Genomic DNA, 21,403 nt, shown 5'->3' on the forward strand with positions numbered 1-21,403 from the left:
ACCTGCTTATTTAATTTGAACGCAAATCACATATTTGCCACCACATTAAAGGGTAAAGAAGAATTGAAGTATCAGAAGGTGCAAGAGATCAAAGATATAAAAGTTATTTGCATAAGGTGCAATGCCATGACTGTGTATTGCAGGAAATACCTGCCCACCGCTTCCTGAAATTAAATGTGAGATAAAGTACCCCCCTGCCATACACTTCAAGGATATTGAAAGATGACTTGCAATGTCCTTTTAATGTTCAGCAGAGGGTATTTTCTTTCCTATGATATATGGTCACTCCATCTCCCTTCCTACAAACTACTTAAATTTTTAGGGCCTCATTTGTAAAGCCTTTGCTCCACCATAGCGTCATTTATTTCCACGCAACAGGGGCGCAAGCAGTGCTTCCCACTTTTTCACATTTACAAACTGACACATTAGGTGCAATGCATCAGTTTGTAAATCCTTGCGTCATATTATACCTGCACCAGGTATAATGTATGCCAGGTAGGTGTTTCATCGGGAAAAGCTGTGCAGAACTGATACAGTGAAATTTACACCATTTAACTACGTCATATTGTGACGTCACATAATTTAAAGCCTTAAACTGATGCAGGGCTTTTCTCTATGGGAGCCTTCCTCGCATTCCTGGAGTAGTTTAATTTTTTAGATGCTAGTCCAGGAAAGTGTCAGTTTAGCACCACAGATGCGTCAGAATTTCTGACGCGTCTGTGAAAACATGCACCATGGAGCTCTGTGTTGTAAATACAGCGCATCCATGGCATCGTTAGGAGGGTTGTAGGGCAGCGCAAGCAATCAGACACATCGGAGCCGATGCATCAGATTCATGTAAATGAGGCCCTTGGTGTCTTATGTCTGCCTCATATACTGTATGTTCATTGCAGGCAAGAAAAATAAAAGCAGAATCTGTAGTATGAAATAATTCACTCCAAAAAGTAGTTAGTAATTTTTGCAAAACAATATAATCATTTTGATGCAGGTCAGATTAAAAAATGTTGTACCTCGAAATAAGACGAAACATGCAGAGATTCTATTGTTCTGTAATAATCTATGGCCTAGAAAAATACCTATGTCACCATAAATGTATCCTTTTTGCTGATCACGTTTTAGTTTTATAAAAAGATAGAATGAAAGGCCATTTCCCATTTTCCTTGTTTAAACTGCCGCTGTAACAATGGCAGAGGGTATTTATTCCTTATGATTTTACCTGCTTCACACACTAGCTGCCACTCCTGCAGCAAACATTGTGGAGTCAGATGTCAACTGTAAAAACTTATTATATCATTTCAATATTACAGGTGACTGGAGAGGTCACAAGGCACCTGTAAAAGGAAAATTAGAGATGGGCTTTTATACAGCGCTTGCACTCTCCCATGCATTTTAAGGTTCTTACAAGCCACGCCCGTGTTCTGTGACCTTATAAGGGACTCAGCCTTTGGACTTGTTACTCATCATAGTTATGAACTCCTTGGTGACTTGGCCGACTTTTAGTATCCTTGTAATGCATGGTAGTGGTAGTTTGTCCCCTATCTCTTTCGAATGAAAGAAGACTGTACTTGTATTTGGTAAATGAACTCTGAAACAATGCTTCTGGGTTATGGCTGTGCCAGTGTTCAGGCAATCAAGAACATTTTGTAATATGGGCCTTATCACGTAACTAAACTATGTGCAGGTTATCAGTATTTGCCTATGGTAAATGTAAAGGCCGAGGGACCATATCATGAACAGTTCCAGTGCCTCCATATTTGCTTGTGTGCAGTCTACAGTGCGTTTATATAACTTGGATTTTCTATAAATTAATGCATGAACTGCAGACAGCACAGCCCACAAAACAGAGAGTGACAATCCCTGATTACTGTTTCCAACCACTGTTATTTGCATTCCATGCATTATCTCCAAGAAATTCAGAGTTATAGGTATGCACTTTAGACAGTCCAAATGCATAGAACAGGCGCTCATATCTTTGCTGGACCAGTGTGCTTGTTATGCATATGTCCCAAGAAGTGTAATAGACCATCAGTTCTCAACCTTTTGACCTCTGTGAACCCCGACTGAACCCCAACTGAAAGTCAAGACCCCAAGTCTAAGCAATTTCTACATTTTATACCACAAAACAATGCATAAAAATACATGAACAAGTATAAACCAAACACTTGTTCAAATTATGAAATATTTAGTTTACAAACAAAAAAACTCAAAAATCTACAATTTATCATGAAAAAGATGGTTGGAACGTTTCAAGTGTTAGTTTTAATTCTAAATGATGAAACAGATATATTAAACTCTAACATTACCCCAGGGTAAGAATTCTGTCATAGAGGAGGTATCACAAAGAACTGCATCAGTGGCAAAATTAGTGCAATTTCAAAGCTCCGTTATACTTATTCCGATGAATGCTGCCTCAATCTGAGGCTTAAAGGTATCAGTTCAATAACATTTCAATCACAGTGAAGCTTTGATTGCCCTATAGTAACGACATAAAGGAGTACATTTGCAAACCATGAAGTTGTATTAACGCAGTAAAGTTACAAACTCAAATCAGTTTATTCAGTCATAAATGGATAATCACATGGTTACAGCATAGTTGAATATAGCCCAGACAAATCAAACAGCAAATCCAAAATTAATTTATTTAGAGGCAGAATAAACAAGTCATATAAGGAATACTTCCCCTGAAAGGAAATTCCCTACTGCTAATCTAAACTTGTGGGCAAAGTTGGGGAATTCACAAGCATCCGGTGTCAGTGAATAAAGGATCTCAAATAGAACCAGATGACGGTTATAATAAAGGCAAGGACAAATGTGCTTGCTCTAGAAAGTAACACTAGCAGCAGAAACATAAGGAACATTGGGTCTCAAGAGAAGGAAAGAGATGTTAATCTGTAAAGGTGGACAAGGGAAATCATAACTAATACCAGAGCATGCAATTAAACCCTAAAACTCAGAAAAGAGTGTCAACTCCCACAGTTCCCACAGAGGTAGAAACCAATCAATGTTCACAAGGTTCCTGGTGTCATCTTCCTTCTCAAGGTTGGTACAATATCAGACTCTTCCATCATCATGGCTTTCACTATATCTAACAAGAGAGTATTCAACTCCTGTGAGTCCTTTATCACGCAGATGCTGAGAATTAGCCTCCAACTCATTAAATTGCAACAAGAATGACCTTCACACATTAAGCTAACAAAAATAAAACAGTTAAGAAGATCACAGTGGCTCTTAGTGCCTAGAACAGAAAGAAAGATTAGCACAGAAAGCAGAAATACAACAGTTCAAATAAATTAGACTCTCAATATCTAAGGCCTACACCAACTCCGGGCAAGTTAAAGAGAACACTTTAAACATTGTTAATCAACAATGTAAACTAATTTATTATAGTCACTCTAAATCTAAAATATAATGTTCATTTATGGAAGATATTTGTATGCATTTTAACATTTCCATTAAGCGGAAATAGGGGTTGGTTATGCTGCATCATCATATGAAATGTTCTCAGATAAACATCTGTAAAATAACATTGTAATGATGTCTTCATTCACTTTCAGCCAAGGAGTCATGTATCGTGTGGCACTGGGTGAGCATAGTCTTTCCAAACCGGATGGCACGGAATATTTCATCAAAATTAAAACTATAATTACTCATTCACGCTGGAATCCCAACGCCTTCGCAAATGGGTAATGTATGCCCAATATGTTTGTTAACATTAACGAAATTCAAATAGGATATGAAACCTGGATGCCATGTCTGGATTTGATAGTGCTGGTTCATGATGGAGTCATAAAGCCCTATTCTTCTCCCTAATTGTTTACACTCTGTGGAATCCCAGTTTCAATCGTGAGCCCCCTCATTTTTGGTAATTGAGGATTTGTTCACATGAGTTTGGATGAACATAAAGAAGGTGTCAACGGCAGAACAAAATGTAAGACTGGGTTGATTTCATGACCAAGGCTTGCAATGTGTCCAGGTGATCCATCTGAAAATGCTCATGTTTCTTTGGCTTCTCTAACAATATCAAACACTCACAGATATCGAAAGTGGCACAACTGCACCCCCCAGACATGTTTTAGGTTTGGCTTGGACAACTGTTTCATTTGTTACTGTGTAAATCTGATGTCCTTTTTCCAACAGATGTTTGTCCTTAGACACAGGTAAGAGAAGTAAAAGTGTTCTTGTTTTAACTTGTGGTAGGTTGTAAAATCATACAAACATATTTTACATTCTTTCACCTAGTTGTAGCAGATAGGGCCACACCCTTTCCACCAGATGTCACATCTACCAAAGGAGATCGAATCTGTGAGGAATGTTTCAATCGATTTGTGGATGGGAACACCTATACCGTGGTACAATTATTGCAACTGAACTCAATAAATAATAAAAATCTGAAAAAACACCGAACGAATTAAGATGCCCAAATCTGTCTTACATATATTATGATATTCCTGATAATGCCATAGCTTGTCTAAAAACTGCCTATTGTTGGCAAAGGATTATTGCAAACCCTAATAGATGTGACACGGTCCTTGTGGCTAAGATGTTATTTCTAATACAAAAGCACAGATTACTCCAACACCACCATCACTCTTTATAGCCTTCCACATATCCAAAGCCTACATCATCCATGCACTGTGCCCCAAAGTCAATGCTAGAGGGTATGACGTAAGCTCAACAAGGCCATTACATATACTCAGGATCTTCATCCATTTCCTGATTTCCTTTAAATACATTTTGTTAAATGTTCTCCCTTCTACTCCATCTCCTGCCTCCCCTGTGTTGATTCCCTCATGAACTAGGCTGCCTAGTGAATTCCCCTACACCTGTCGTCATCTTAAGTGTATACTCTGAAAAATCCATTTACCTTGGCAATCTCATTTTGAGTTTTCCCTGAGAGCCCATCCATATGAGCTCCCACAGACTCTCCTATCTCTCCTTGGACGACAAGGTCATAATCTGTGTTGGATCTCAAGCAGTCTTGAATTAGACTTCACTTTGAAATCACGTTTGAGCACATTATTCCCACTGCATTGGGTAAATGTGCTCCCTGATGGGGCTGCATTTCAGAAGATCATGTATAGAAATAAATATTGTGGCTTAATATGGTTTACAAAAATATCATCCTAAGTGGTGTAGGTTTTCTACTCTGAACTGCAATACTGAAACATTTTTCTAAAGGAGATTTACAACACAAAATTTATGCCAGACAATATTCTGGCTACTGGTATCAAACCTGATGGGGTTTATGCCCTCTTTCACGGGAGTTAAGTGCTGTGTGATGCAGTCTGAGGACCCTGGGACTCATAGTAGCACCACGGAATTTAAAATGTGACAACCCTGAAACGGGGTTTAGACACAGGATTACTGCATCTAGTGTCGGGGTAAGATCTCAGGATGTGGGGTGAAGTAACATGACTTTTTAATACTCAACCATGTGGTATAGCTTTTAAGGGCTTCTGCTGTATACATACTGTTGAGAAGACAAGGACCTACCTTAGGGTACCTATATGATGTAATTACGTATTTATGTGATGAGATGCTTGGGAGATGGTCTGATAAAATTGTAATATATATATATATATATATGCTTGTGTTATATCCATTTGCTACTTGTTATGTTACATGTGAGTTGTTTTTGTGAAATGTTTTACCTATTTACATTACTACTATACTGTAAATAAATTGTATATTTACACAACATTGTTTTTTTGGTTCATCAAGTGAACATACCAACAATTGGACAAAGGTGTCATAAAATACAAATGGAAAATATAGAAGCAGTAACATTGTGTAAGGTTTGAAACAGAATCTTGAGTAGATTATGAGAATGTAGAACTCTAGATTAAGGTTGGCTGTTTTTAATCATCTTTTTTTAGGGGTTCTAAATAAATTAATAGATCAGAAATTAATGTTTGAGATTAAAAGGTGTTTTAGCACCTTTATGTTGGTATTCAGCACTCAGTAAATGGGTTTAAAGAATCGCCAATGGGTAATTATGGTTAAGTACTCTTAGATGTGCTTCACACAATCTGCCATATAGATGGTACACTGAGAACGAATAATCTATAGGCCAAACGTGATCTCTGTAGGGTTGCAGACAGCAAGTATAATTGGTTAGTTTGATTAGGTTTAGGTGGAACAGGACAGGTATGATTTAGAGGAGGTAAAAGCAATTCATAGGGTGTGGTTTGTGGAAGTGGAAAGTGTATATATTTTGGGTGATGACGTGGATAAATAAGGAGGAGGTGAGAGTCTTTGGTGCCCTATAAGCCATTCTGTGCAGTCAATTACGTTCCTACCTTTGATTGGCTTGCTAGATGTACCTTATTATACCATACATTGAATTACATGAAGGTAGTTCATGCCATATGTGCTCCTTCATGCTATTCAAGCATTGACAAATGTAGTATGTTACCTTCCATGACATTTAAACACATAAGTGTAATTGACACACAGGCCCCTTATTCATGGGGTTGGGGCGTAGGGCAGCGCTACAGGTCATTATGCAGAACTGCCCTATGTCAAAGTGAAGGGCAGGAATGCACTGTATTTATGCATTATAGTGCATTCCTGTTCTTTCCCCCTGCAATGGTGCATTTTTGACAACCTAGTGCCAACACACACCCTTTCACCATGGTGGCTATCTTGCACCAAGTGTGCCTGGGTAGCATGCAGGGTTGTTTTTGTACGGGAAAAGGCACCTTCCTGTGCAAAAACAACCTCAAGAGGCAGTTTCCTCTTTCCATGTGTAATACAGCACACATGGAAAGAGGAAAAAACAAGGAGAAATAAAAATATTTCTCCTCGTTACCCCTCACCTTGAAAGGCGTAAGGTTTTGACGCTTCCTCAGGTTTATGTGATTAAGTAAATCTGGGGCAGCATTAAATTCCAAGGGTGTTGCATGTGTACACCCACAGCATCGCTCATGGAATGCCTCCCTGGTGCAGAGTAAGGCAACGCAGCAACTTGCACTGGTTTGCCTTACTCCATATTCATGAGGCTAGTCAAAGCTATGCAAAGTGGCTTTGCGTGGCCTCATAGATATGGTTGAGAGATTTGCACTGATGGAGCATCACAAAAAGTGACGTAAGTCCCATGGTTTCCAGTTCTGGTTTCACTTTTAATGAATCCTACACTTGATGTACTAAGCCCTGATTGTAAAGCATTGTGTGGCAATTTCACATCAGCTGGTTTACGAATAGGGCTTTATTTTGCAATGCAATTGATATGCTAATTCTTCTAATTGCAAAATCTACATTCTGAGACATTCCAAAATCTCCTGCCTCATGATTAGCAATGAAGCAGCTGGCATTTTGCAATCCCCTGTTAATGCCTGTGAATATGGGGATGGAGGCGTCCAGGCACAGCATACTTCCATTCCTGCATTCACATTCCTTGGAAATTGACTTTGTTTGGAAGGAATGGCATGTGTGTGAACAAGCAGTGGTCCTTTAGACCACTGCCTCCTTCCCCTGGAGCCCTTTACCTTGATTTCCAAAGATGAAACTATCCCATAATGACAGGTTCTCATTACAAATTAGTTACCAACCCAATTCCGGTGTCAGTAATACCTGATCAATGGGTTTCAGTCTCAAAGCACTGATATATTTAATTGTGACTCAAAAAGAAAGGATCGTTCCCCCTTCTTGTAATTTGGAATGAGTGGCAAAACTCACTTGGTGTGTTGAAAATACATTTCTGACTCACACAGTAAGTTTTGAAGATTTGGGCTGACTTAGAGATTGACAGATGGGGTTACTCTGCCATAAATGTGACAGACAGCCATCCTCCATATTGCGATCCATTATATCCTATGGAAATCGTAATATGTTAGACGGGATATCCTTCACATTTGTAGCAGAGGAACCCATCCGCCAACGTGTAAATCAGGCCCTTTGTCAGGACGCTATGACCACAAAAAGCTTTTGAACATTATGGACCTCATTTAGTAGGAAATGGTGCAGCGCAGTGCCACAAGCAATACTGGTGCGCCAAGCTGCATCATTTCCAAGATGCGGGGATGCGCTATTCTTACAAGAATACAGTGAATACCTGTGTTTTCCCCTGAGCTGGCGCTAAATCAGCTGCATAGTCCCAACGCAGCCACCCTTGTGCCATGGAGCAACGATGTCTGCATTGCAGGGGTGATTGTTTATGTGCAGGAAGACACACCTCCCTGTACATAAACAATCATTATTGGCGATTTGCTCCTTCTAGGTGTGCTGCAGAATGCAGCACACTTATAAAAAAGCAAAAAAAGAGGAGAAATAAAAGCATTTCTCCTCGTTGCACCACTCTAACGCCACTCCTGGGGTGGCGTTAGTTTTTGGCTCATCCTCAGGTTTTCGATTTCTTGTAAATGTGGGGCAGCATCAAAAAGCAATGGTTGTTGTATGATAAGCCCACAGCAAAATGTATTGCACTACCCTTTGCCACAGAAAACTGCGCTGGGGCGACCCATATTTACAAGGATGCGTTAAGCCACTTAAAGTGGCTTATCACCATCTTGTAGATATGGAGCAGGGCACAGTGCCACCAGAGCATCGCTAAAAGTGACACTCCAGTGGCGCAAAGGCCTTGTGAATGAGGCCCCATGTTTACTGTCTGTAAACGTTTTGCCGGTAATATTTAAACATCGCATAATGTTAAATCCCCAGCCTATGAGCATGTATTTCAAGGTGGTGGTACACATCTCTCTGACCTACATGATGTTCTACTCATCTACTTGCAATTGGAGTCCGTGAGAAAGGGCTAGGAGTGTAGGTTGCTAGCCGGCGGAGTTATTTGAGTTGTTTTCTAGCAATGTGTCTTTAAGGCTGACGGTTTGAAAATACGTTGCTGGACTTGCGGGAAAGCTCTTTGAAGCTGATAAGAGAATACGAGGTTTGTAGCATGACCAGCACTGTAGGAACTAACTACTAAGTTGTACTGTTCCCCTCAGCTGGACAAATGCACAAAAAAACAAGACTGCCCCTACTGCCACCTATGCCCTTTCTCCCACAGCCTGTAAGGAGAACCTACCGACTACCAACCAGAATTCGTCCACTATTAAAAAAGCAGCCTACCGGTTCCTACTCATGCCTGTCAAAAACCCATAAACTGAAAATAAACGTTCATTGCATTTCTTCTCAAATTTGCCCCGACAAATTCCAAGAACCTTCATGTTCCTATGTTAAACAAATGTGTATTCTTGTATAGATTATAAGGAAAACTTAATTGTATCACCTTGCACATTAGCATCAAATGATTTCACCATATAATACAAGTCTTATTGGCTTTGTCAATATATACTCCGTTTGTCATCGAATCAACACTGACTTTTGACTACTATTGGTTCCACATTTTCAAGAAAACAGAGAATACTGTCATTCTTCTTTCTTTTCCTAGTTATGATGAGCACCTGCCAGCATACCACAATGAATCTGTTGATAACATTACTCTGCTTTTTTCAGGTATGACATTGCCATGCTGCGTATGAGCTCCTCTGCCTATAATAACGGTTTCGTTGACATGGCTCAGTTACCAGCTGAGAACGCCAAGTTGCCCAACGGTTTTCCCTGCTATGTCACTGGATGGGGAGCGGTCAGTCGTAAGTGTTATAAAATATTTGCTCTTTGGTAAAGAATGTGAGTATCCCAAACAGAAACACACATGTGATAACTTATGTAGGTAAAGTGCTCGGTAACAAATATCAGAAACTGACGAGACAGGTGGATTGTAAAACAGCGCAAGACGATGCACCTGTTTCCTGGAAGCCCTTTGAGTGATCACGCTTTAGCTTGCCAATGTTAAGTCGTCTTCGATGGCACTGGTGCCAAGGAGACCCTCCGCTGTAAGAATGTGTTTTTGGATGGGGGGTTTCAGGGTGCTTAGGAAGTAGAGATTGCAGATCAAGAGGGAAGAAAGTCCAATGGAGAGGAGCCAGGAGGAAAGTGATGTCAACTGTGAGGGTGGCGCAGGAAGAGATGGAAATTGTATGGCTCTGTTGTCTCCAGACCAGAGGGTGTGAGTAGGGTTGTGGCTGGTTTTAGTATGAGCAAGGTTGTTAGGTGGCACTGGAATTCGTAAATCTGATGGCTGTTACAAAGAGCTTGCACAAGGATCTTTTGTCCATCATAGACTACGTATCCGATGTTGGTAATGACAAATAAAGGTGACCATGGGAAAGCTAAGCACAGTGTAGATTGTGCAGATGAAAGTTTCTTGAAGGTTGGAAAAAGTAGAGAGGAAAAGCTAGTGCATTAACCATTTTGTACAGAGTTGAAGGTTGGTTGAATGATTTTGTAGATGCAGACCTGGTAATAGTATAAGGAGGTGGTGCCTGAGGTGCCAAAGAGGTAAAGTTGCATTTTACCAAGGAACTGAATCTCAAATGTGTGGCTAATAGGGTAGACAGCGGTCAGGTGACAATAGCGTGGGAGAAGGAATGGTGAGTTAGATAACTTGACAGAGGGTGGGCTTTCAAAGTGGTGCAAGTGTAAGTACTTATTCTCATGTTACACCAAGCAAGTGAAAGAAGGTGGTTGGTCCAACTTTCACTAGAAGAATTTAAGACCATCCTCTCCTACACTGAGAACATTTAGAAAACATGGGACACAGTTTGCACATCGATTGACTAAGCAAAAGCCATAGTTCCTGAAGGTAACTGTTGAAATGTTCAAATTCTTTACTGATATGCAGACACCTCCAAAGCCATTCCTGTGATGTTGGAGGTCCACTCACCACACCACCTCACCACTTTGAAAAACGTGGAGCCCGATTTCCTAAACAAATGTCAAACAAAATACTACAAACTATGTATTTTCACAACCCCTATCATTTACATAGTATCTTTCTTCACTTCAAACATCTGATTTCTGTTGAAAAAAATGGGTTATTGGTAAGGGCAGGTAAGTATCTATACTTAGCAATAGGCCACTAACCTCCACTTAGGTCCAGTTAGGTGTCAGTAAATTAAACCCAGCTCAAACCTTGGTAGCTTGGAAACGAGCGACAAGGCTTAACTTAGGAGACAGAGTGTAAAGCATTCAAATATCACAAAACAGCAATTAAATAAAACACAGGAAACGGTTTAAAAATCCAAAGTCAATTAATTTATAAAAAATAGATTATATTTTTATCTTTAAAATGACACTAAAACTAATAAAATCGGATAAGGTGAACCGGAGATATGCATTTTTAAAGAATTATTGTTTTCTAACGCCTAGAAACAAAAAGTGCCAATCTGGTCATCCAGTCGCACCTCAACCGGGGCAAAGTCAAAGTTTAAGGCCAACCGCGATGGAGCCTGGCTTGGCTACAGCCCGAGGGAGGCCCGGGTCAAAAGTTTACCTTTGGACTTAGTTGTTTTTCTGAAGATTTTCTTCAGCGGGACGAACCTTCTCCGGACACGCGTCGCAGGAGCCCTCGGTCGAGATTTTTACCTTCGGACGTAGTCGTTTTTTCGAGGTGAAAATCCTTCAACCGAGGAAAACCTGGATCTTGATCTGACGTCCCTGGAGCCCTCCTCAGATACGCTGGCTGGGAGGTCCCGGTCATCTTCCTACGTTCGGACTTAGTCTCTTTTTTGGAGATTTTATTCACCGGGACGAACCTGCAAGTCAGGCCGGGTCGCAGTTGAGGCAAGCCGGCTAGAGTTGCCGCAGCGGGTTGGTCCCGCTATGGAGCTTTTTTTTCAAAAGGTCTCCAAACTTCTCCAAACTTCTGGATCTTCTTCCAGATGATCCTTTAAGGTTCTTTTGGGGTCCAAAGCTCACCCCAAGGTTCCAGAAACTCTGAGATGCTCCTTGGGGGTGTGGACTACAACTCCCAGAATGCACCTGGTGCAAACTCGTTTTTGGCCACTGGACAGTGGTCAGCTGGTTGGTTTCTTCAGGAGTTGGTGCAGGGGACTCTGGTTAGCAAATTTTCACCTGTAGCAAACAGGGAGTCCCTCCTTGAACCAGTTGAAGCCAGGCAAAGCCCTTCTTGTGGTGAAGCCCAAGTGTGCAGCTGGTGCAGTCCTTCTGAGTGCAGGGTCCAGGTGCAGGCCAGGGGTCCAGCAGGGCAGTCCTTCTTCTCCTGTAGTTCTTCCTTGTTGATAGGGATGTGTGGTGTGGGTGCAGGCCTGCCAGTTTTATCCCTGCTCCTGGGTGAAAAACAGGGGGGTCCTGGTTCTCCAATCAGGTGCAGGGTCCTTCCCCCTGTGATGACCACTTCCTGGGAAGTGTGGCAAAAATCAATCCCAGGGAGCAACATTCCTAAAAAATCCATCATGGCTGAAAGTGATGTTTGGAGGTTACATCTGGCTGAGCCCACCCACTGGTGTGGCTAAAAATCCTAGACACACCCCTCTCCTGCCCTCTCTTAATCTAATCAAGGGGGCACCTAATTGTCTGGGTTTGCAGAATGTGGGGATGTTGCTTGGTTGCTCCAAATGTCCTTCTCTGCCTTTGAAGACCAGTGTGGCAGCCCTTCCCCTTTCTGCCTCACCATTTGCTGAGGGGTGATCTCCTCCCACAGGCATATCTCTTTGTGTGAAGCCAGGCCACTTCACACCTCATCAAGGCAGCCTGGCCAATCAGAGCACAGCAGCAAAAATACTGTAGGGCTGAAGTTGGCAACTTTTCAGGTAAAGTTTAAAACTCTTTACCTGAACAAGTTATATTAAATCGCACAACTGGAAGTTGTGGGATTTATTATAACAATTAATTTGATATCAAACTCTTGGTATCTGTTACTTAAGGGGACTTTTAAAATTAAAATAAAGTCTCCCAATTCTAGCCTATGGAGGCCATTCACTACAATGAGGGAAAAACAAATTTGGCTGTTTTACCTCACCAGGTCTTATAAAACTATTTTTATAAGGTCCCTGCTTATAGTTACATGGCACCCAGCCCTAGGTGCACATAGGGCACACCTTAGTGGTGACTTATATGTACAAATAAGGTAGTTTAAGACTTTGGAACTACTTTTAATTCCAAAGTTGAATTTGTATATGGCTTTAATTTAAAAGCAGCCATCAAGGCAGGTCTGCCTTTAAAATGACACTGGGCACCTCAACAGTGCACTACCTATTCTGGGGTCCCTAAACCTACATGCCTTACCATATACTAGGGACTTATAGGTAGGTTGACTTAGCCAATTATAATTAGCCTAATTTGCATACTGATTTTACACAGAGCACAGGCCCTGGGACTAGTTAGCAGTGCCCAAGGCACCATCAGAGTCAGGAAAACACCAGCAAAAAGTGGGAAATGGGGGGGGAAAGTTAGGAGGCCTCTGCAATCAGCCCTGTTCTCTCACACCAGCCCCCCAAGCCCACACCCCAGGAGACTCAGCCCAACCCTGGGAGAGTCTTCCTGGCTTGTCAAGCGAGGTAGACAGTGAAGAGAACAGGCTGCCCCTTTGCAGGGCCTACTCTGCCTTACATCCTCCTGCCATGGTCACACCCTCTGGGTAGTGAATCCATCACAAGAGTGAAAGGACCCATCTCAAACTGAAACTTCCCTCTAGGGGGGTCTTCTGCCTCTCTCTCGGCCACCTTGGGTAGTGAGGTGCCCTCCTCCCCATCCCAAAAATTGCCAGGGCAACTCCTAGCTTACCCAAAGAGGTCACCCAACACTTGAGCAACCCCACCATGACCAACAGGGTCAGGGGGCCTACTTTGCTTTTGGCCCTGGGGTCTGCCTCCCAGGCCACGTGAAGTGCTGCCAGGAAGGCTAGCATCCAGCAGAGGCTACTGACAGTTGTCAGCACCAAGAACCACACCCTAAGCTCTCCACTGACCAGTGGCTGAGCTGCTTTAGGGGCAACTGTGGGGTCCTGGCATCCCTCTTGCTGTCTAGAGTGGGGAGCTACCACCTCCTGTGGCAGACACCCTCCTTCCACACTCCTTTCTGTCAGTGCGTGGGTGACACCCTGCATCTGGACAGCTGCCTGACTACTCAGGACTTCCTTGGGGTCAGGTGAGTCCTCACCAGTGCCAACTCTGGGCTCCCCCCTACTGGGGCAGAAGGCCTTTGGCTCCCTGGAACTCTCTTTAAGAGTGGCTCACCCTTCTTTTTCTTCTTTCCTTTTCTTGGGGACCCCTGTCTCCTAACTGTAGGGACTGACTCCCCAGGACTTTGGGTTGGGGGGGCGCCCTGGGCGATTGCCCCATCTCGGACCAGACTCACCTCTGGGAGGTCATTACCCAGGATACAATCTAGGGGGAGGTCAGCACTGACTACCACCCTAAACCAGCCAACGATACCCTCCCTCTCTAGGGGCACTATGGCTACAGGTTTGGAGGTGACCTCCCCTGTGGCTATCCTGACTTTCCTGGTCTCTCCTGGGACATACATGTCTGGGTTCACTAACCGGTCCCTCACTATAGTGTGACTGGCACAGGTGTCTCTCAGGCCAGTGGTAAGGATCCCATTCACCTGAATGGGGTGAAAGGGCCCTACTCCCACCCTCAGGGATCACCAGCTTACCATCTGGTCCTGTCTCCCAGCCCAATGCTAGGAGGACTTCATCATCTGAGGAGTCCTCCTCCATGGCTACACTGGACAGCCCAGTGCTAACCACCTTCTTTGGACAGGCTGCATCTCCTCTGAAGTGACCTGTCTGCTGACAGTCAAAGCAAGCCCTACTGTCCAAGAGCTTCTTTAACCCTGGGTCTCCCTGTCTCTGCTTGTCAGAGTGGTAGTGGGATGTACTCTCCTCCTTCTTAGGGTTCTGAGGTACAGAGGGAGTCTCTGTGGTGGTCTTACCACCTCCCCCCTTAGGTTTTTGGGGACCTGACCTCCCCTTCTTGGAGTCTCCCCTGGGACTTGACAACCACCCTGGTTCTCAACCACTCATCAGATGCCCCCCCCAGCTCTCTAGGGTTGCTCAGCTTGGAGCCCACTAGATGCTGGCGTAACCTTTCTTGGATACAATTGGTCAAGATGTGCTCTCTCATGATCAGATTGTATAACCCCCCATGAGTATTTACTTTGTTACCATGAATCCAGCCCTCTAGTGCCTTCAGTGAGGTGTCTACAAAGTCAACCCAAGACTGGGTATTGACCTTCTGGGTGTCCCTGAACTTCATCCTATACTGCTCTGGGATCAGACCAAATTGTTTAGTTAAGCATCTCTTCATACTGGGGTATGAATCTGCCTCTTCCCCCCTCAAGGTTAGGAGCCTATCCCTCCCAGAGCTGGGGACCAACTCCAAAAGAAGTGAACCCCAGTACTGAGAATTAACTCTCCTCATCTGGAGGGCCCTCTCAAAGTCCCCAAGCCACTTATCTATGCCACCCCCCTGTACATAGGCAGGAACCACCCATAGGGTAATCTGGGGCAAAAAAAACACCCATGGACACCTCAGGTTCTCTGTCGCTGCCACCATCTCCTTTCTCTTTCTTTGCCCACTTTTTGTCTTCTAGGGCCATCTTCTGTGCTTCCAAAGCTATAAATGCTAGCTGGGCCTCCAGCCCTCTTTCCCTGAGGGACAGGTTCTGTCTTCCGAAAGGGACCCCCTTCCCCCAACTTGCTTTGGGTATGCCCCTAGTGACTGTGTGCAGTGAGGACATGTCTTCCTCCTCCTCACTTAGGCTCAGATGCCCTCCCTCCCCTGAGTGGTTGGAGCTAGCATCCCCCCCCAACTTCTTCCTCCTCTGGAGCTTCCTCTGAGCCTACTTCTTGGGCCTCAGCCCATGCTGTCAGGGATTTAATCAGGACATGCTTCCTGAGGTCAGTGGTTGCAGGCAACCCCATTGCAGTACACAACCCCTAAACTGAACTATTGTCAGTGTGGGTAGGCTAGCCAGATCAAGCTCCATGGTTCCTTAGTTTTGTGTCAACAAAAACTTTTTGCAAAAATTGGAAATGAGAATTTAGAAAAGTCACAAAAATTCAATAATTTAAATTAATCCAAATTAAAATTTTTTTTTTTTTTTGCACTAGGACAATTTAAAGGATTTTTAATTTGTTTTACTCAAAACTGTAATGTGATACCGAACACAAGTAGGGGATCCCACCCCTGGGCACCACAAACATTAGAAAATGGGTTTATTGGTAAGGGCAGGTAAGTACCTACACTTAGCAATAGGCCACTAACCTCCAGGGACAGGTGCAGTTAGGTCTCAGTAAATTAAACCCAGCTCAACCCTTGGTAGCTTGGCAATGAGCGACAAGGCTTAACTTAGGAGCCAGAGTGTAAAGCATTCAAATATCACAAAACAGTTAAATAAAACACAGGAAACTGTTTAAAAATCCAAAATCAATTATATTTTTATCTTTAAAATAACACCAAAACGAATAAAATCAGATAAGGGGAACCGGAGATATGAATTTTTAAAGAATTATTGTTTTCTAATGCCAAAGATCAAAAAGTGCCAATCTGGTCATCTAGTCGCACCTCGACCGGGGCAAAGTCAAAGTTTAAGGCCGACCGCAATGGAGCCCGGCTCGGCTACAGCCCGCTGGTGGTCCCGGTCAAAAGCTTACCTTCGGACTTAGTTGTTTTTCTGAAGATTTTCTTCAGCAGGACGAACCTGCCAGTCCAATCTGACCTCCTGGAACTCTTCTCCAGATACGTGTCGCGGGAGCCCTCTGTGGAGATTCTTGCCATCGGACATAGTCGTTTTTTCAAGGTGAAAATCCTTCTACCGGGGCAAACCAGGATCTTGATCCAACGTCCTTGGAGCCCTCCTCAGATACGCTGGCTGGGAGGTTCCGGTCAACTTCCTACGTTCAGACTTAGTCTCTTTTTTGGAGATTTTCTTCACCGGGATGAACCAAGTCAGGCCGGGTCGCGGTTGAGGCAAGCCGACTAGAGTTGCTGCGGCGGGTCAGTCCCTCTATGGAGCTTTTCTTTCAAAAGTTCTCCAAACTTCTCCAAACTTCTGTATCTTCTTCCAGACGTTCCTTTGAGGTTCTTCTGGGGTCCACAGCTCACCCCAAGGTTCCAGAAGCTCTGAGATGCTCCTTGGGAGGTGTGGACTACAACTCCTAGAATGCACCTGGTGCAAACTCCTTTTTTTCCACTGGACAGTCGTCAGTTGGTTGGTTCCTTTAGGAGTTGGTGCAGGGGACTCTGGTTAGCAATTTTTCACCTGTAGCAAACAGGGAGTCCCTCCTTGAACCAGTTGAAGTCAGGCAAAGTCCTTCATGTGGTGATGCCAAAGTGGAAAATGGGGGCAAAAAGTTAGGAGGCCTCTGCAATCAGCCCTGTTCTCTCACAATGTCCTTCTATTTTTTCCATCTTGCCCCTCAAAGAATATTATCTGTCATATGTCATGCTCATTACAATAGTGATGTGACTCAGGTTATGGAAAACTTACAGACAGGTACTGACAGCAAACAGGTAACACCAACCATACAGGCTGTTGTTTTCTGAATGCAATAATGATGATATGAAAAAGAATAATTTTGTTCATAAAAATCAGCCTTTCAGATTGTGGAAATGCACACATTTGATATCTATTGAACCTTTTAGTTTTGGGGAAATAAACCATTTCCCTGAAACAAAAGCTTGTCATTTTCATCAAAATATATTTCCATTCCCTGATGGATCAACTTTTCTTTTTGCTTACAAATCTGTTTGTTGTTTTCATTAAGCACTCACTTGTATTACTTCCACACGTATATACAGTAGATTCTGCCTGTCATGTGTTCCCATGTATCTCTGTCTCATATGATGGATGACCCCAAAAGGCAAATAATTATAACTATTATACAAAGGGTTAGCATCATTCTGTGAATGTCCACAATACACCAGGAATTATTGCAATTATGCCAATGGACAGAATTTAATGAAGGAGTGGATACCATCAATCCATCAATGCCCAGAAAATAGCAATAATTACTACAGTTATGCCATAAATAGTATTATGCCATGGGTAGGAATCATCATGCTATGGATAGGCGCAGTGTGTCAAGAATTACCACCATTATGTCAGGACATCAGTACAGGGTGGGCACAGCACACTATTGTGGGCATACACACACACACACCTCATGGTGATGGGCTGTATTGCATGTCCACCTTTGAAAATGTATGTTCACCAGGGGCCTAGCACTTGGTTTGGTGTTCTGATGTACAGCCAGTGCATAATTTGTAAAGAATTACTGCTGGTGCCCAAAGCTCTGCTCATAAGCCCGTGTTCTGTGAAATTGAAGGTGGGCTCAATGAATATTAAAGGCTGCTTAGCATTAAATCCACCTCATGCCTCTTCAATTCCCCACCGCACACTGCTGCCCCTTTATCTCACTCCTGCAGGTTCCCACTTTGTCCGTTAATTACAGTTTTTTCATCTTTCTCTTCTTTCGTTTTTCGCATTTTGGGTGTTTTTCCCTCTCTTGCTCTCGCTAAATGTCTTCCCAGAAATGAGTGCCAGTGGATCCTACTAGCAACCTCTGACTCAACTTGAGCACAGTATACAGAATTCCACTAGAGAGCTGTGAACCATGATTCCAGGCTATTGTTCACTAACAGCACCAGAACGTCTACGCACCAAGGATTACATATAAAATGAGATGAATGCAGCAAAGCCCAAAAAGAAACGCACCAATCCCTATGAGTGTCCAGTAATTAACAGTACATACAATGATGTATAAATCATGCTGATGCAGTGTGCAACTCCACCAAGGCTCTTGCTACAAGAAAAGCCTATGGGGTAAAGAGAAAACCCCAATAATCAAACACAACGAGGGGGTGCACCACTCCAATTGGTCAAATATAATACAATAAGTGTAACCAGTCCAATCAAAATAAAGAAGTATAATATCCCTTGGTTTCTTCCACACGACTTTAATACATGAAACAGTTCATAAAGATGAACAGCCAACGCGTTTCGCCCTACATCATGGGCTTCTTCAGGGCAGAAGTAATATATTGAACAAACGAGTATAGGTATTTCCAATGTGCATATATGCACAAATGAAGGATGATTCTACAACAGTGAAGAAGAAAAAAGAATAGAACTCATGGTGATATATATGCAAAAAATAAATGAAATGTTGAGATTGTCAAATTGTAAATAAACTGAAAAGGTGATATATGGAGTAAATATAATGGGAACCACGGGCAAAATTTGAATAAGGAAATTCATATTACAATAAGCTGATAAAAATCCCATGTGCCAGCAAAAGTAATTTAAAGGGCATTCCGGTAATTACATGCGTATATAGGTAAAAGCTCGCCATCATACCAGAACAGCCAAAGTAAGTTGATTCACGAAGTCCTCTAAGTTCAAGAGACTCGGGGGGGGGACGTGCGTGTCAGCCGTCCGTCAGTTATTTGAAAACGGGTGTCCGGATATCAAACCTCGTACGGTGAGGAGTATCCGATATTTAAAATCCCGCCGTCCGCTCATAAAACACTGTGAACAGAGACAACGGACTAAAAAAACAAGCGTACCAAAAAAAAGGAGTACATGAGGTCGTTAATGGTGGCCATAATGACAGAACGGGGTAAAGACGAAAAAATAGACCAAAGGAAAGTGGGAGAGGCCAAAATCCAGTGCTTATAGGAAATAGAAAATATTGAAAAAGCGCCAAAAGTAAGAATAAATAGAAGTGAAATATAAAAAAGTAACAAGCAGAGTAAAGCAGAAACAGAAAAAATATGATAAAAGACCCAAAGATCAAAAAGGATTATGAACTGTATATTTCTAATGAGTCTAGCGTAATCTTCCACCACAGCATGCATGCACAGTCTCAGTGAAGTACATTTACCAGAAGCTTGATTGCATGGAATTACTGTAATTCTGCAGAGCCATCTGCTTGATAAATTGCTGCAAACGGTGGACACCCTAAATATTGAATCCAAAACTGCAAGGCATCTAAATACAAAGGACAAAATATAAAATCCAAAATGTTGAAAGGTAAGTAAGTATGCATTTTCTATACTTATATTCTATATATATATATCCCCAAAATACATATTGTTGAGTTAGCAGGGAAAGTGCCACTTTAGAGCTGCCTTAGCGTAAAAAAATGACGCTATGGTGGTGCTAAAGTGGCGATAGGGGCTCTTAAATATACCCCTTACTATTCCCACATTCACTTCTACATACCTTGAAGATATGTATACATTTTCTATATCTAACTCCACAATATGTATTTTGGGATTTTTATATATATTTATATATATATATATATATATATATATATATATATATATATATATATATATATATATATCCCTAAAATACATAATTGTGGAGTTAGATTTGTGTTGTTCTGCTTCTTCATTTTCAAGACTAAGAGACAGAAATTCGTCTGACCAATCATTAGTGGCTGTGTATGCCCATTCTGGACCAGAATATCTTCTGCTCGCTGTTCTTTTCCTTTTCAATTTTGCATCTCCTTTCGATTCACTTTCGCTTATGTCTTGTTCTTTGGCTGTGTCTTTTTCTTCATTCGATGTGGTTATGATAGACACTTCCTTTCTTTTCTCCTTCAATTTGGGGCATTTGTTTTCGTTTAATGTTTCTTTAGTCTTTGATTTCACTTGTGATATGCTTTGTCTCCGTTTCGCGTTGTTTTCAACTGATGGACCTGCAACCGGTTTTGGAAGAATTGGAACAATTTCACTTTGCTCTGTCTTGTCTCCTTCACCTGGGAGGTCAGTCAAGTTTTCTCCTTCTTTTCCTGTATCGTCTGCTTCTTGGAAAGCCCTCCTCTTATTAGGCTCTCCTGCTTCTTCACCTGAGATAGGATCTTTGTCACCTCCTGAGGCTTCTTCTCGGTTGTCCTCAAAAGGATCGACTGTGTCTCCCTCAGAGAATATTTCTTCTGTCTCAATTTCTTCTTGTTCGCTTTCAGGCTCTCTTCGTTCTGTCTCAGTGCCTGGTACTTTTCTGTTAGCTGTTGGTAATTTCACTGCTTCAATTTCCTCTTCTGTGGGACACGTCACCCTTTTCGTGTGACTGGAGTGAAGCCAATTGGGAACTCCCGCACACTTCACAGCTGTGGTAGTTGTCAGAATCACTTGAAAAGGTCCGTTCCAACGGGGTTCCAAACACAACTTTCTCACGTGCTTCTTTACCACAACCCAGTCACCTGCTTTCAGGGCATGTCCTGGACCTTGGATCTGTGGCAAGGTGGTTGCCTCTACCTGGTGAGAAAAAGAGCGGACCACATCAGCCAGACCTTTGCAATAGTCCAATACCATATCATCTGTAATATTTACAAGGGCATTCACAGGAACTGCTGGAAGTCTCATGGCTCTGCCCATGAGAATTTCATGTGGTGATAGTCCAATTTTTCTATCAGGTGTGTTTCTCATTGACATTAACACCAAAGGCAATGCGTCAGGCCATTTCAAGTTTGTGGATGCGCATATTTTCGCCATTCTCGATTTCAGCGTGCCATTCATTTGCTCCACTAGTCCTGATGCTTCAGGGCGGTAGCTACAATGCAATTTTTGTTCAATGTTCAATGCTG

At 42.6% G+C, this 21,403-nt stretch overlaps 1 protein-coding gene across 1 annotated transcript in view; it reads left to right on the plus strand.

The window, feature by feature from the left end:
* Window positions 1-21,403, plus strand: part of LOC138261752 (elastase-1-like) — a 146,348-nt gene that overhangs the window by 95,385 nt on the left and 29,560 nt on the right. Inside the window, exons 4-5 of the mRNA XM_069211075.1 lie at window positions 3,555-3,683; window positions 9,454-9,590. Of these exons, the coding sequence (XP_069067176.1) occupies window positions 3,555-3,683; window positions 9,454-9,590 (266 nt within the window). The remainder of the gene's footprint in view (window positions 1-3,554; window positions 3,684-9,453; window positions 9,591-21,403) is intronic.

The sequence above is a fragment of the Pleurodeles waltl genome, chromosome 10 (genome assembly GCF_031143425.1).
Source record: "Pleurodeles waltl isolate 20211129_DDA chromosome 10, aPleWal1.hap1.20221129, whole genome shotgun sequence".
NCBI classification, from domain to species: domain Eukaryota; kingdom Metazoa; phylum Chordata; class Amphibia; order Caudata; family Salamandridae; genus Pleurodeles; species Pleurodeles waltl.